Here is an 18,027-nt window from a genome sequence, read left to right on the forward strand (position 1 = left end):
AATGAGATTTGGATCCCATTTGAGAGCTTTTTTAAATTGTGTGTGTACTATTTTATTGATTAGGATATTTTCTTTACAACCCTCTACGACAGGCACACAAAGTATTACAGACTTGTTCTTACAGGTGTAGCATTAATGTTTTCTATCAGGGGTGTCATAAAGCCAAGCCAGTGAGCAGGTTTCATCTGATCTGCCAGGTGTTTTGGAGAGACCGTATATATTTGAAAAAAGAAAAACTGATAAATTGATATGTTATTGATTTTGAATGTTTCTTTATTGAAAGAGGAGGAAAGAAAAACACTGAAAGCTTTGCTTTGCAGAGAAGATATTGCTGTTCATTTTAACTGCCTCATCATGAGGTTTAGCCACCAACTACTGTAACTCCACCATCTGAGCTGTGCATGCCTACTACCTCATTCTTGTCTTATTGCTGATTGGCTTGTTATGAATGTGGCAGACAGTTTTCCTCCAATCACCTTCTAAATTATTTACAAGTCCTGCCCTTTCCAAACACTTTGTGTGGGAGGATATATATGCTCATATGCAAAAAAATCAGGAATCAGAAAGGGGGCAAATACTTTCACAGCACTGTATACCATGCAGTGTATTTATGCAGCAGTCTCTCTGGTGTGTTAAGCTATTATAATCTGACCTTGTTTAACAAGACATTGTTGAACAAAGCAACAAAAGATCTGAGATGAAGTACTCTAGCTGCAAGGACAAACAGCTGCAGTTTTATTATCACAATTTTGCTGTTCACAAGTTTTGTTTGAAAATAATAATAAAGGATTGCCTTGACTAGACCCCATCTCAAGTAAAAGCTGTGTAATTTCATAAACTGAATTTACACGATTCACTTCCAGTTAACACTCTTTTAGGCAAAGTGTTACAGGTATCTACTTGTATGTGTGACAATGAGTCATCCTTTACTCTATATACTTATAAAAGCCTAAAGACTATAACTGAAGCTTGATGGTGTTTAAAATAAAAGTCTAATTATTAATCTGAAATCTCAGTGGAAATCACTTTAGGTTGAAGTTTAATTTCCCCTCCCCTCTAACCTCAGGGACATGTGACGTCCTTGAGTCCTGTGCGGTTCAGGTTCAGGCTGATCTGTGGGGATTAGCTTCACACAGACCAGCGCACTGACCCCACACACAGCCACCGATGGCCACGGTCCGCAGACATCAGGACACCTCCAGGTAAGACACAACCCTTAATTTATCTTCTAAATGAATTAATTTAAAGTTCTCATTAAAATCAGCTGATTGTAAACATATGACAGTTTGTGGTTAGACATGATAAAGCAGAGCACATGTACACTTAATCGGGCCAACAGGCTGTCAAGGATGATCTCTTGATCCTCTATTCTTGAGTTCGAATGAAGTTAACGTTCATTTAGGGTCAGTGTTACACACTTTTACCTCATCTGTGATAAACTAGAGATCAAACTTTATATCACAAATATTAATATTGTCTAAAGAATCAATATCTTTGGTTAAATCTCATCAAATGGCCTTGCTTTACTCTAGATTAGAGGTAAACATATCAAGACTCAGATTTTTTGAGTGTTGTTCCTGTGGTGTTAAAGTTTTTTATAGCTTTTAAGGTGTTTCTGTCTGGTTTTTGGGCCTTCAGAGCATTTCTGATCAACACTGGTAACGTAGGTAAGTGTTCTATATATAGAGCACAGTAGGCGAAAGCCCAGTATATACAGGATTACTGGTCTGAGCACACAGTTGGAGTGAAACAAGGACTTCACACTCGCCACCACCTCACTGTCTCTAAACTCTCCTCTGCATTTGTTCTTCTTAAATGTTGCAGCAGCATATGCCCTGTGCAAATGTTGTCTTTAATTTGGGGCTTCACAGTCCAACACATAATGTCTGGTTAGTTTGCAAATTAATACCAAACAAATGCAGGAAATATAAAAGCCTGTGTGGATGTAATAGTCATGCGAATTATTTACGCAATGCAATACAAACGTACAGAGAAGCCAAAACAACATGAATATTGGTGTTTAAAATACAACATATGAAAAAGCACAGCTTTGTTTTTTAAAAGAGAAGAAACAAACAGAAAAAGCAAGTACAGAAGCCTGAAGAGGACATGCATCTTCTATTTGCTCTGTAATGATGAGAACATTTCAAGAGATCCTGACTAGTTTTTCATGTTTACTCATCATAACAGCGCTGGTTTTCTGTGAGAATAATGTAATTTCAGCTGTTTTCTCAAGATAACAAGAATTTAACTTGTTAAAGAAAAGTCCTTTTTATTGACACAAAAGAAAGAAAAATAATAGAAGATATAGAGTATTCTGTAAGATCAAACAGAAAAAGGTTGTTAAAAATGAGTTGTGTAAATGTAAAATTCTAAAATAACTTTCAGCTTTATTTTTCTAGATAGTAGAATACTTGTTTTAATTTTAAGTAAACAGTACTCAAAACTTTTAAAACTATCTGAAAATCATCCCTTAATCTGCATAGTTTTCCCAGAATACCTTTGGACATTTAACAATTTTGCACCATGTATGAAGTTATCCTCTCAGTTAGAGGAAACCTGCCTTTGGTTAGCATGGTTGGTGTACTGAACTCCATGGAAAAGCCATCAACCCACCCATGTATCCATCCATCCATGCATCCATCCATCCATCCATCCATCCATCAATCCCTCATCCATCCATCTATCCATTCATCCATCCATCAATCCCTCATCCATCCATCCATCCATCCAGCATCCATCCATCCATCCATCCATCCATTCATCCATCCATCCATCCATCAATCCCTCATCCATCCATCCATCCATCCAGCATCCATCCATCCATCCATCCATCCGTCCATCCATCCATCCATCCATCCATCAATCCCTCATCCATCCATCCATCCAGCATCCATCCATCCATCCATCCGTCCATCCATCCATCCATCCATCCATCAATCCCTCATCCATCCATCCATCCAGCATCCATCCATCCATCCATCCATTCATCCATTCATCCATCCATCCATCCAGCATCCATCCATCCATCCGTCCATCGTCCATCCATCCATCCATCCATCCATCCATCCATCCATCGTCCATCCATCCATCCATCCATCCATCCATCCATCCATCCATCGTCCATCCATCGTCCATCCATCCATCCATCCACCCATCCATCGTCCATCCATCGTCCATCCATCCATCCATCCATCTATCCATCCATCCATCGTCCATCCATCGTCCATCCATCCATCCATCCATCCATCCATCCATCCATCATCCATCCATCCATCCATCCATCCATCCATCCACCCATCCATCCATCCATTACTTCAGTCTTTCGTAAAAGCAGATTTATTTTTGCAAGAAAAGGAGATTAATGAGTCAAAGTATTCATAAAAGAATATTACATTTACCCATCATCACAATAAAAATGGAGTAAAATAAACACACATTCGCGACCCACGAAAAATTGCTCTGTGACCCAATTTTGGGTCCCGACCCACCAGTTGAGAACCATTGGTCTAAAGGGTCATTTCTGGGAAAAAAAAGCAAAGAATGAAGCCTTTTTCCTGAGTTAAATAATGCAAAAACCACACTGACAACTTGTTTTTTGTGTAATGTTTTTCACTTATCAGACACCCCCAAAGTCCCATGACTAAAACCTCTGAGCCTTGGGTATAAAACAGTTTGACCCCAGTCTAATAGTCTGAAAGGGGGCACATTTTGGCCCGATGCTGTTTCACCATCACCAAATGTTGATAACCTTGTGGTTTTTCTTCTAAATTTAACACCATAAGTAAACTTTGCAGTGTTCATTTTGACAGCTATTTTCATTTTAGTCTTAGTCTCAGTCTTTTGATTACAGTAGGAGTTTCCAGTGCAAGTCTTAACCCCAAGTCTATGGCAATGATGAACAAGTAGCGTCTGTCATTGTAGCTCCATCATAACAGCAACCTTTACCAGATATTGTTAGTAAAACAAAAATCAAGAATTTTCTGGCTCTGCAAACACATGAGCGATTACTGAAATTTATACAGACATTAAATTTAAACATTTTCATATTGTGCCTTTAAATGTATTTGACAACAAAGAAATCAAAAGTTCCCTTTAAGGCAGACTGATTAATTGATGCTGTCTAGCTATGTTTTCTTAGCTTTCTTGTGCCACTGACAGCAGTCTAAATCATCTGTCGATCTTCATTTGTCTTATGAATATTGGATTTAATGATCTGTTTCTGCTCTCACTCTTGTGTTTAAATCATCTGTGTAGTTTGTAGCCCTGTGTGACAAAAACACAATCATCAGGGAGCCGTCTTCTCACTATGGCATCAGTGGAGGAAGAGCTGACTTGCTCCGTGTGCCGAGACTCCTTCAGCCAAGCCCACCCACTGCCCTGCGGCCACAGCTTCTGCCCCACCTGCATCCGCGAGGCCTGGAGCGCCCAGGAGGAGGAAAAAACTCGCTTCACTTGCCCGCAGTGTCAGGAGGAGCACGGAGAGGTGCTGTGCGACTGCTGCTCTTCTGATGCAGAGGAAGAACAAAAACCATTAGCTATTAAGACCTGCCTGAGGTGTGAAGTGTCGTTCTGTGCCAAACACCTCCAACCCCATCTGGAGAGGGCGGCGTTTAGCAACCACCTGTTGGTGGATCCACTGATGGACCTCTCCCAGAGAAGATGTCAGACACACACTGAAATATTACGCTACTACTGTGCAGATGAGAGGGTGTATGTTTGTGGAGATTGTTTGCTGGACGGAGGCCACGCTCAGCATAAAGTGAAGGCGCTGAGACAGGTGGAGGAGGATCTGAAGGTCAGCTGGAAGACTACACAGACTGTTTGTTTATGTGTTTGTGTGAAAGACGGGCTGGTTTCTCATGTGGCTTTCTCCTCAGGTCATTCTACAAACACTGCTCAGAAAATCAGAAGAGAAGATTAGAGAAGGAGAGCGAATCCTTAAAGAGCATGAGAACGTTGACACCACCATGACAGTGAGTATGACTATGAAACCTGCTGAAAATATAACCACAGTCACAATAACCATCAGCTATCACAGCCAGCTGTGAGCGCATAAAAGTTCTTACAGTGAAAAATATCAGAAATTGGTCTTTAATAAAACTACATAATATGGTGAAATACGGTTTTCCATCACCTTTAGGGCATTTTTTTCAGGTGCTGAGAGCAATGGGAGCTTTCATATATTCTACCGCTCAACCCCAAGTTACTACAGTGGTTATGAAACTTTGTACCGGCCCCCCTTTGGCAGATGAAAATATTTCCAATGCCCAACTCCTACTCCTCATGCACATCAATGACATTTTGCTGCTGTCGGGCCAAAACCTTGCATGTCCAAAATCACCATTTTTCAGGGAATCTAAAAATAACTGCATTTTTGAATGATTTAACACTGAATGATCATATCCAGCATCTCTTTGACACTTTTTATAACTTTGAAATTTGTCTAAATACACTGGTAGATGTAAAGGGTGACCAGTAGCACTGATTTATGAAAAAAGAAAATCATGAAAAATGGAGATACAAGGTTTTGGCCCAACATCAGGTGTATATTGATATGGAGAGATAAACCTATCACAGGCAGGTAGAATATGGCAGAGGGAAGGATTTTGGCTCTTTCTTTAAAGATCACATATTTTACCCCTTAAAGACAAGTTTATATTGGTCTCAGAGGTCCCAAAATATGCCTGTGAAGTTGAAAAAACTCTCCAGTATTAGATTTTTGCATGTCTAAAAACCTCTCTGTTTTGGCCCTGCTCAGAATGAGCTGTTTCTGTGTCTGTGGCTTTAAATTTAACTGAACTGTCTGACTCCGCCCCTCTCAGGAAATAGATGTGGCTCTCCTGATCCCTCCCCACATGACATAATAAGGGAAAAATATGAGAACAGCTTGTTTCAGCACACATTTTCTGAAAGCTGGTGAAGGGGGCTGGGGGGATTCTGGTACTTGGGGGGATTGTGGACAGACCAGGGACACATATTATTTTTTAAAAAGCCTGAAAAAGGGATTTTTGCATAATATGTCCCCTTTAATACCCACCGTGGTGGTGGGATACACCCTGGACTGGTCGGCAGTCAGTAGCTGGACTAACATAGAGAGACAACCAGTCACACTTGCTTACGTGCAGCCCCTGAACTTTGATCCATAACTGCATATTTCCTTGGGGCAAGGATATAAAGAAAGCTTGTCTGTCTATTAACATCCTTATAGATGAGAGAAAGAGCAGGAGTCAGGCCCAGAGTTGGAAACTCAGATTACTGTAATTGAGTAGTTTTTGTGTGCTTGTACTTTTTTGAGTATGTCTTATAATCAGAACTTTTACTTCTTCTTCATTAAGCCTTAACCAGAGTAACTGCTCTTTTACTTGAGTACCATACTCTTGTACTTTTTCCACCACTGTTGACTACACAGTAGCACCTAGAGAGAGTTGCCTATTGTACAGTAATCCCTGCTGGGGTTCTTTTTCTCATGTTTACGGTGAATTGTTGTTTTTGATATGAGACATGTTTGCACCTTATGTGAAGTTATCCACCGAGTTAGAGCTCCTGCCTGTGACTTTAAGTGTCCTGAAAGGACACAGAGCATATTCTTCATGTATTGCCTTGCTCTGAGGTTGGCTCTCTGATTTGTTCTTGCCAGATGAGTTTCTGTAGCTCTATCATGATGTAAATCATTAAACATCTTTTAAGTGTAGTTGAACTAAATGTGGTGTGGCCCAACACAGACACTTCTAAAGTGTTAAATTTAACTCTCCATGAGTTTAGTTAACACTTTCAATTTTGCTGTGTATTTCACTTTATTATAGAAATGTGACTTTACCTGAACAACCTAGTTGGAGATCTGTTCTCTTGTTGTTCTTGCCAATAAAGAAAGTTCAAATTTTACAGTAAAAGTCTTCAGCAGCTACTCAGCACTTAAAGTTACTTGAATAGATTTATTGACCAGGACTATTACTTTTACTGAACACATTTTAGCCATAATACACATGTCCAAAATAAGAATTCTACTCTGATTCTAACATCCTGACTACCTCTACCCTCAATATAAAGTTCATTCTTCGTTAAAGAAGTGGCTAAATAAGTCATAATTCCTGTTCTGTTTTATTACAGAGGCATTTTAGGTATATCACACATCATAAAAATCTTCTACATTCAACCAGGATTTCTAACTATTTCACAATGAATGTATGTCAAATGTGGTGGTGGTACCCCACTACAAACAACAGGTGCCCTTTTATTATTATTGCTCCTCAGACATCCAGAACTCACCACTGATGCTGCAGGGAAAATAACAGTGAGACTTTTAAATGTAGATGGCAGGCTGTAGATGTTAAATCGCTGGGTTATTGTGAGTGGGTTGATCCTGGTACTATGTGACTGAGTTAAATATTTATTAGCCAAAGGTATCCTGTAAATCCTATACTGTTGAAGTTAGGATCATATTTAAATCCTTTCCAAGTACAACCCCAGTCCAGCCTTGATTATCTTTAAATCACTGATGTTGCACCAGCCTACAATCCTTCGCGTCTCTTTTCAGGAGTCTCTGAAGCAGGATGACATACAGGTGGAGCGGCTGGGAACAGACCTGCAGGCCCAGGTGAAGAAGCTGGTGGTCGCTCTGAGGGAGATCACCAAGAGGGAGAGACAGCAGCTGATAGAACGAGTGAACGAGGACTGCCTCAAGGTGAGGGAGGACATGGGCCGAGTGCTGAACATCCAGCATTACTTGTCCTCTCTGCTGGCAGAGCCTGACCCCTTCCTGCTCATCTGGGTAAGAGTCACAGCTGAACAGACACTCTGATATATATCAGCAGATGTGCTGGGAGCCAGATCAGAAACATGCACTCAGTTCTGTACATTGTTGGAGGTGTTTAAAGCCGGGATTTATCCTAGTTTTGGTCATGGAATGCATTGATTTGTGTGATTTTTTGCCACTATTGAAGAGCCTCATTCTGGACAACTGAAAGCATGCAGTGATTTTTTGAGATGATTGAAAAGATGATGGATCGTTAAAGGTCAGATATTATGCAAAACACACTTTTTCAGGCTTTTCTAACAAAAAAATCTGCCCCTGGCCTGTCCACAATCTCCACCTTTCAGAAAATATATGTGCTAAAAAAAAAAGCTGTTCTCAGATTTTCCCCTCATGATGTCATGTGGGGAGGTAGCCCAGCCCCCAAATTCAATTGGCCCTCCCTGCTTGGAAGAGAGTTCCACCCTCCTCTCCTGCTCCTCCTCTCAGAGGAGGAGCAGGAGAGCCACATCCATTAAGCCACATTCATTTCCTGAGAGGGGCAGAGTCAGGGGCGGAGTCAGACTGCTCAATAACATTTAAAGCTACAGACACAGAAACAGTTTTTAGGCATGCAAAAATCCAATACTGGAGTGTATTTTCAGCAACAAACTTCACAGGCATGTTTTGGGGACCTCTGAGACCAATATTAACTTGTCTTAAAGGGGTAAAATATGTCCTCTTTAATGCTGAAGTCGATCGTAAGTCATGAAAAACATCTTCTCTGCCAAGAGTTTTCTGTGTGGCACTTTGCTCATGTAAAAGAAACGAGGTCCACTTCTGGTTAAACAGCTACTCTCCTTCAGCTACATCCAAGCTAATAGCTACCACAGCAGCAGCAAGTGGATGCACAAGCAAACCCATCTGTAACGCCAAAGCAGGCATGGAGAAGAGCAAAAACGTCATTTCTGTCATGAAAATCTTTCAGTGTAGCTCTTTGCACTTGTTTTAATAAAGAAATGTGGTCCAGTTTTGCTACATCTGAGCTAATCACTCCTTCAGCAGCAATTACCCACTCACACTACAACTAACACCTTCCCCTTGTAACTATCACACACATACACCACAGCAGGCCTAGAGATGAGCAAAAACATGTTTTCCCTCATGAAAACCTTTCAGTGTTGTTTTTTGCTCTTTTTGTCATAGAGAAATGTGATCCAGTTTTTTTTTTTTTTTAATGCCGCTGTACTATAGCTAAATCCAAACTAATCAGCAGCCATTGCTATCAGCTCTCAGTACAACTAAACTCCACCTGCAGTTTCTGCCACATTCTCCTCAAAAACTTTGTAGATTGGTGCTTTTCAAGATGGATTTGCCTGATGACAGACATGGAGGCTGGCACATCTATATGCTTTTCAGGGTTACTAAATCTACACATATCCCACTTTCTTTAGTAATGATTAACCTACTGAAACCCTGCATGCACATATAAGGACACTACACTTTGGCTTTCTTACAACATAGTCATAATTCCTGCTTTTTAACTGATTTTTTTAAGATAATTGTCCAGAATGTCCACTGAAGTTTAAGACATTTTTGGTCATTTTTCTGCCATTTTATTGGGATTTTTTTTTATATTTTGGGGAATTTGATGTTGTTTTCAAGAAAATGTTGGGGGATGTTTATATATTAATGAGAATTTCAGTAGATGTGGGAAAATTTAGCTCTGAAATGTATGTCTAGGAATTTGACTTGGATTTCTTTTTTTGTGGGGGTTTTATTTGTTAATTTTTGAGAATTATGGTGCCATTTGGGGTAAAGGGTGTCCTTTGATATTCTTGAGAATTTCAGGGGATTTGTTTGGATATTTTGGGGGAAGTTTCTGTCATTTCCTGGAATTTTGGGGGCATGTGTTTACAACTTTTTGGAGAATTTGATTTTTAAAAAATAGGGGAATTTGCTTCAAACATTTTAAGAAATTTAGATGGATTTTTTGGGGGAAATTTCATAGGAATATTTAAGCTCTATAATCAAGATTGACAGCTCAGGTCTCAGGAGGTTTAGTTGACTGTTTGGTCTTGGGTTTAAAATGAGCTCTAACATTCATACTGGTTTATTTCCCTGGTGTGAATCATTATTACTTTGACAGCTTTGGTCAAGATTGCACTTCTTCAGTTAACAAGACTAGGAAAAATCCAAAGGCAATTATTTGGAAAAAAAAAAAAAAACACAGATTGGCACTCATTAAGTTCTGAAAAAGGTAAAAACGTGTAGAACATTATGAGTGTGCACATGAACATACTGTTTGCTAAGAGGTGCTGACAACTAAGTGACTGCCATCAGTGAAGCTAACAATAAAGCCTGAGCAGAAATTACAGATCCATTCACATTTTATTCATTGATAATTGTTGGTTATTTATGTATGGTTGTTTTTATACAATAAAAACAACCATACATTAATGATTAAAACGTCAAAATTAAAAACTCACTCTAACTGAAGACACCCTAGGTGTGCTTCATTTTGTGCTGCCCAAAGATGTGCAGTAATGTCTAACTGGTCGCCATGCTGCGAAGCCGTGTGTCTGTTAGCTGTGTGACATCAGGTGTTACGTTGGCAGACACTCTCAGCAGCTTGACCCAGGATCCTTTGGGTCAAGTTTCTACTTTGTATGTTTTTTTATGTAGACTGGAGCTTTCAGAACAGAAGTAAAACTTTTCTTCTTCTCTGCCAGATTGCTTTGCTTCTGCTACCAAAATTGCTCCCCGAGATACGCCGACCTCCCTGACCCTGTTGATTGATGTGATACCAGTCTCAGTCAGAGAAATTAAATGTGTTTGCATGTAAAAGACAAATTTGTAATTGCTTCTGACAGGCACCTTATAATATTTAGCTATAGTTAAAAAAAGCCCATTCAGACAGTGGTTGTATTTGAATAGTGACATATTAACTCTTTGCATGTGCACCTCCTGTCACCAGCAGGGGAGTGCTGTGGGACCCTCAGTACCCAACTTCCTGCACCCTCGCCCAGTGTAGTGTGTTATCAAAGAGTGCATGCAAATCTGACATCTCATCTCACCAGCTTCATCTTCACCTTTTTAAGTATTATTGAAAAGCATAATGAAAAAAAACAGTGCAATGATGGCATGTATCAGTGATATAGAGTTGCCGTTTGCCCAGTAATGTGTTCTTGTACCTGTTTCCTGCTTTTTTATCCTATAAAATACTTTTAAAACATTTGAGACATATGCTTAGCACACTGTGAAGCCTCATTGAATGTCATTAAATCTCCACTCTCACTTTTTCTCTTCTTTCTGACTATGTACTGTCCTATCTGAATACAGGCATATAAGCCAGAAAAATTCACCCTTAAAAAGAAATATAATAGTTTTATTAGTTACTCAGTAAATACAGACATCATGCGGTAATGTGTAAACCTTTGTGGCATATCTCACCTCATTAGGTGGTGGGACTGAACAGAAAACGATCAGAAACATTCTTCACATTTCCAAAAACAGAGGAAATAAAAAAATCAAAGCCTCTGAAAGAAACAGTGTTAAATAATAATCAGATCCAAAAAGCTGTTTGTTTGATCCCAAGAGGAAAACTACCAAAACAAACCATTTACTGTCATTGGATCCTGAATTTAATGTTGAAAAAGCACTAAAGGACTGTATGATGTCAGATTTTCTGACTGAGCTTAAATAAAAAGAAGAACAACCAACTTAACAGTGTGGGATCTATCTTTAATGAGACGTAATCACATACAGTTGTTCTCTCTAATAAAATGCCGTGTTACTGTAGGACCTTAATGCAGTCTGAGCGAGGAGAAAGAAGATTTTCAAAGCCTTTTCCAGTGTCCCTCGTGGCATCATTAATTTAACTTTTCTTTTCAAAAACAAGAGGAAAATAGTCAAGAGGATTAAGTTTTTCATCCATCAGGTTTCATTCCTTTGCAGAGTTAATGTTTTGCTGAGGTTTGTGTGCAAACAAGTGAATTAAATTATCTGTTGTGATGTTTATATATTATGAAGTGGTAGAAATAATCTTGTATTCTTGGACAGTTTGCAGATATAATTTGTTTCTTGATTTATTCTTTTTTTGGTCATATCACAAGAACCAAAAAAATCATCAGAAAATCTATTTAACAATTTTTACAGCCAAAAACTTAAATACAAACACAAATCCCTAAAAGTTGGGGAGCTTTGTAAAATGAAAATAAAACAGAATAAAGAGTTTTATGATACCATTTCATTAAAAATTAAAGCTCATTTAAATTTGATGGCAGCAACATAAAACAAAAATTAGAGACAAGGAAGCAAAAGGTTGGAGGAATAAATGGTACTGACAAACAACAGCTGGAGGGGTTTTTGCTAATTTGGTTAATTGGTAGCAGGTCAGTAACATGAGTATAAAAGAAGCATTTTAGAGAGACAGAGTCTCTCAGAGGTGATGATGGGCAGAGGTTCACCACTCTGCAAAAAACTGCATCTTTAAATTGTAAACAATCTCAGCAGAATATTCCCCAATGTGAAATTCTAAAGACTTTGAATATCCCACCATCTCCAGTGCGTAATATTATCACATTTTTAGAGAATCTGGAGAAATCTGCATCAAACACAGGCATGATTCTGCTGGTACAATTGCAAGTTAAAGCTATCATGCAAAGAAGAAGCCATATATGAACACAATCCAGAAATGCTGCTGTCTTCTCTGAGGAAAAGCTCATTTAAAATGGACTGAGGCAAAATAGAAAACTGTTCTGTGATCAAATAAATCAGCGTTTGAAATTCTTTTTTGAATCCATGGATGCCGTGTCCTGTGGACTAAAAAAGGAGAGAGACCATCCAGCTAGTTATACTCACAGTTCTAAAGCCTGCATTTCTGATGGTATGGGGTTGCATTAGTGTCTTTGGCGTGGGCAGATATCACATCTGAAAGGAACTGAGAAGTATATAGAGGCTTTAGAGCAACATATGCTCCCATCCAGACAACACCTCTCTCAGGGAATGCCTTACATATTTCAGCAAGACAATGCTAGACCACATACCACATCCATCACAACTGCATGGCTTCACAGGAGAAGAGTTTATTTGCTGAACCGGCCTGCTCACAGTCCAGACCTTTCATCAATAGAAACATTTAGCATACCATAAATTGTAATAATCCAGCAAAGAAGACCCAGGACTATTGAGCTGCTAGAACCCTACATCAGGAAAGAATGGGACAGCATTCCTCTCCCAAAACTCCAGCAACTGGTCTCCTCACTCCCCAGACATTTACAGACTGTTGGTAAAAGAAGATGCATGTTACACAATGATAGACATGGCCCTGTCCCTAATTTTTTGAGATATGTTGTAGCCATCAATTTCAAAATGAACAAATGTTTTCATGCAAAGGTAAAATGTCTCAGTTTCAACATCTGATGTGTTGTTTTATGTTCTTTTGTGAAAAAATATTGGTTAATGAGATTTACACAGCGCAGCCTTAAGAGTACTTGAACTTTTAAGTTTTATCTGTTTCTAGATTGACAAGGATTAAAAAACACATAAAAACATGTCCAGAAAGCCTAATTTTTAGCTGCTCTTGGGTCACTCACATAGAAATGAAAATAATTCAGATCTGACTTTAGAAAGTATATATTCTGCTCTCGTCTCAGAGCTCCCTGTGTGTTGAATAAGCTTAAACATTGCAGAAGAAAAAAACTGCAAGTTCCAACAAAATAAAACGTCCAGGGCCACAGATGTGTTTGGCCTTATGTGTATGAAGGTTTCACCCCGTGTTTGTTTGCTTTCATATACAACCCTGCAGATTCACCTCTGATAAATGAATAGATCTCTTTATGCTGTGTGTTTTTTTTTTCTCGGCTAACCTTCACTCTTGTCTCCATAGGCATTTCAATCAGATGACACAAAGTAAGTTCAGATCATGTCCATATGTCCTGATGTTATGCTAGAACTCAGGTCTCCTTTTCTGTGCTGTCTGTTTGTGTGATATGCTGTTTTTGTTGGTATGAATGTTGGAGATAGAGATGAATCAGGATGAGAGGAGGTATTTTACAAGATTATATGTATAACCTGCCTTTAATCCATCAATACTCTGCCTTTAAAACAGAACATAAGTCATCATGCTGGTAGTGAGTTGTGCTTTTGTATTGTAGGCTACTAGAAGACCTGAACTGCCCACTCTACGTCCCTGATATCATCAGTCTGGACAGAAAACACATCTTGGAGGACATAGAGAGCAAGTACAGAGAGTTCATCACAGCCACCCTTCGCTGCCTCAGTGACCTCAAACGAGAGCTCTGTGAGTGGGAGATGTGTTTTGTTTCATGTTTGCTTGAATTTATTAAAGAATGAGTGTGACATTGTGGGCATTACATTTTTATTTGATGCCCTTTAGAAGGCAAGCAGTAGAGATTGATACCCTTCTTTTGTTTGTTGTTTAAATCTGAGGTTCTCAACGTTGGGGTCAGGACCCCATTGGGGGTCGTGAAACACTGAGAGGGGGTCTCCAGATGCTTTAAAAAAATGAAGAATATTTTTTAAATTACACTGTTGCCACTTCACACCAATTTTGCCATATTTTAACCCATTTTCATCACTTTTTCCCACCAATTTTTCGAATTTTAACACATTTTTGCTACTTAAAACCAATTTTTTTGTCCATTTTAAACCCTTTCCACACCTTTTTTTTTCTCCCTGTTATTGTCATTAAACCAAATCTTTCCACACTCCACCTACTTTTGGTTCTGTTGACCCATTATTGCCACTATTTGCCCCTCTTTACCACTTTTCACGCCACATTTAATAATTTTATATGCCCACTTTGTCAGTTTAACCCATTTCTCCCTTTTTCTTTCTCAACTGACCCTTTTTGCCAGTTTGTATCAATTTTCATCCCTTTTTAACCAAATTTCCACCAATTTTTGCCACTTTAATGCAATTTCAGCCACTTTTTAATCCCATTTTAGCACTTAATATGCCTGCTACTTTTACTTTTAAAATCCAGTTTCACCACCTTTCCCTCCAAGTTTTGGCATTATTAATCCATTTAAGCTACTTTTAACTTATTTTAATTCTGTTTTTGACTTAAGGATTTACATTTTTACTTACTATGCAAATGAATTAAATAAATACTGTTTCTTTGATAAGAGTGGTTATTTTTCAGGTTAAATACAAAATACCACAGCCTAACTTTACAATGGACCATGATTTTGCTGACCCAGTTTGGCTGGGCCCCAGAAAGCTCTCCTATTTTTTCCCCCTAATGGGTGGCCTTGTCTGAACATGACTGCTGTTGAATGTGCTTGGCTATGTTCAGCCATATTCAGGTACAGTGGGGGTCCCCGGTCTCCGGCACCTTTATTTTGGGGGTCGGAGGCTGAAAAGGTTGAGAACCACTGGTTTAAATAATAAGATGCAGCTAGCAGCTATGAGCTGAGCTCAGCTTAGCTCATTATGAAGATGACAACTGTACATACAACGATCAAAACATAAATATAACCCTCTATTGACCTTTTATATCTGATGTCACAAGTCTGTCCCTTCCCAGTCTAAATACACTTGTCCACTAGTTCTAATCTGTAATCTACAGATAAGCTTGAGCTAAAGCTAACATTGATAACGCTAGCTACAAAATTAGCACAACTACATAAACCAATATAGCCAAGTTAGCTTTAGCAATGCAAGCTTTAGTAAATGAGCTAAATGTAACATTGATACGCTAGCTACTAAATAAATGTTACTACATAAACCAATATAGCTAAGTTAGCTTTAGCAATGTGAGCTTCAGTAAGTGAGCTAAAACTAACATTAATATGCTAGCTACTAAATTAACATTACTACATAAACCAATATATATAGCCAAGTTAGCTTTAGCAATGTGAGCTTCAGTAAGTGAGCTAAAGCTAACATGGCTACATTGATCATGTATCTACATCTATGTTAGCTCTGTTATCTATGTAGCTTCTCCAGCTGCACTTGTTGCATTAGAATGTTTTTATGGAGGATGAGCTTTTTTTCCTTTAAGCAGACTGTAAAGATGGGTTTATTGTACATTTTGTAATCAGGTTTTGCAGGTCAGGTTTTTAACTTTTAATTTCTGGTTTCCTGTTACTTTAAGCCTTACCCTAACCTTAAATAGACAGGGTTAACTGTCTACTGCCAGACTGTGTTTAAAAAAAAAATGGAATATGGTTCAAAATGAGACCCTGTTTACTGGTGACTTTGAACCAAATGGGGTTTTGAAAAAAAGAGAAGATACTTGTGAATATCTCTTCATGTACAGTGATATTAACAGTGTTGTGTTCTTTTTTGTTGTTCTTTTGCCTGTGTTGTAAAAGACCTATAGTGAATATGTGCCTCTGTGAGCGATGTGTATGACACTGAGGGACCCCAGTCATTGAAGCCAGTCCCTCTAATGTTGCACATTATTTAAGTAATCATTGAAATGTTCATGTCCAGTCAGATGGCTTCATTTGAACTGACTCTTGTGTCCCTTTGTTTTTTGGTCCCTGTCAAACAGTAACGAGTCCTCTGACTCTGGACACGAACACGGCTCATCCTCTGCTGAGCATCTCTGACGACTTTCGCTCAGCTAGCCGTGTTAAAAGCCGCCTCCCCTGCGCTGCTCACCCTGAACGTTTTGACCACTGGCCACAGGTCCTCACCGCTCAGACCTTCTCCACTGGGACACACTACTGGGAGCTGGAAGCAGAGGGATTCTGGGATATTGGCATCTGTTATAGAAGTATTGGACGAAAGGGGAAAGAGGGCAATGCCTTTGGGAACAACAAGGTAAAAGTGCAACACACATCTGGATTTGCCTGACTAATATAAACTCCTTATGTTTCCATTTTCTAGCATTTATTTGTTGTTTGTTTTTAAATAAGAGGGGGTCTTTGTTTGCTGCATGCTTTATTCCTTCACTCCCTGAGCATCATTTGGAGTTTGTTTTGTCTATCTTCTAGATCTAGAGGCTGTTTCTCTTTTGAAATTTAATGCCTGCCATACACTGAAAGACTTTATCATATAAGTCTGAAACCCTCTCAAATCATATGAAATTTTACTCTGAAACTATAAGATTTCACAAAGACTGTGTCTCTTGAGTCAGTGTTTTAAAGACTGGAATTAGATTCCTGTAACCATACTTCTCATCCTCATCCTTGTTGAATTTAAAAAGAAGAAAAAACAAGAGTCAAAGCAGAAGCATCATTTTTACACAGCTGCCTTTGTGTGTGCTGGAATTTGTGCTTTCATTCCTTGTCCAAGGCATTACACTATTTGACACTTTTCAGCAGCAGAGAGATCCTTTTTCTTTCCCATATTGCTGAAACCTGTGGCCTGCTTGATAATGTGGAACATGTGGAAAAGTGCATTTTGAGGTTTTTATTTAAAAAAAAATAATAGTTATCATTATGAAGTTTGTTCAAAAACATTTGAACTGTACTCTAACTGCTGATGACTTGAAAAATATTATGACTGTCATTTGCATTGATATTTGGAAAATCAGAGAAAAACGTTGTTTGCATAATAATGTGGAATGCCTAGTAGCTAACTTTTAGTCAAATTAATAACATGCAGGAGGTGAAGCTGAGGCAGCATCTACCTATATGCGTGTAAGTCAGATCAGCCAGGCTTCTAATTGTGTGGAAGTTTGCATAATACTTAATATAATTAAAACAGGTAAATTAAGAGTAACATTAATAATTACCCATGCACAATGTTTACCAATAAATAAATGAGCTATCCAAACCCAAAAGTTTGTTGAACCAGGCCTTAAACATCTTTATTTCATCTGTCAGAATGAGCATTTTAAAACTGGTGTTAATGTAAAAGCTAGGACTTTTGTAGCCAGCCTCTAGTGGCCAATGATGGAAATGCAGTTTTTCCACTCTTCCACATTAGCTTCATTTTTCATTCCAAAGGTTTATGTTTGAATTAGACACTTCTGTTTATATATACAGCAGAGATTATGTGTGATTTCAGATGAAGATTTTAAAAAGTTCTGTTTTTTCATATTTCAGGTATCATGGAGTTTGACTCAACAGCATGACAGGAAGCTGGCTGCGTGGCACAACCGCAAGAAGACCCGGCTCACGTACCAGATGACCGGTAATCGAGTAGCTGTCGCCGTTGACTACGGTACAGGCACCATCACCTTCTCTGAGGTGGGATCTTCCAGCAACCTCACCCACATCCACACCTTCGCCACCACCTTCACTCAGCCGGTGTGTTTGGGCTTCGGACTCTACAAAGCTGAGCTCAACAGCCGCATCACTATCGTCAAAGTCTGA

General features: G+C 38.9%; 1 protein-coding gene across 1 annotated transcript; it reads left to right on the forward strand.

Moving 5' to 3' along the window:
- The first annotated feature begins 4,309 nt into the window (after positions 1-4,309).
- On the forward strand, positions 4,310-18,027 carry trim110 (tripartite motif containing 110). The gene is made up of 7 exons (XM_041803618.1): positions 4,310-4,798; positions 4,881-4,976; positions 7,538-7,771; positions 13,623-13,645; positions 13,891-14,036; positions 16,257-16,528; positions 17,758-18,027. The coding sequence occupies exons 1-7, from the start codon at positions 4,310-4,312 to the stop codon at positions 18,025-18,027; spliced, it is 1,530 nt and encodes a 509-aa protein (XP_041659552.1).

Source organism: Cheilinus undulatus, linkage group 13 (genome assembly GCF_018320785.1).
Source record: "Cheilinus undulatus linkage group 13, ASM1832078v1, whole genome shotgun sequence".
NCBI lineage: Eukaryota > Metazoa > Chordata > Actinopteri > Labriformes > Labridae > Cheilinus > Cheilinus undulatus.

Excerpts from the sequence above, each read along its gene's own strand:
- trim110 (XM_041803618.1), top strand. The coding sequence starts at position 4,310 with ATGGCATCAGTGGAGGAAGAGCTGACTTGCTCCGTGTGCCGAGACTCC. Across the intron at positions 4,977-7,537 it reads ACGTTGACACCACCATGACA|GAGTCTCTGAAGCAGGATGA; the intron begins GTGAGTATGACT and ends GTCTCTTTTCAG. Across the intron at positions 13,646-13,890 it reads TTTCAATCAGATGACACAAA|GCTACTAGAAGACCTGAACT; the intron begins GTAAGTTCAGAT and ends TTTGTATTGTAG.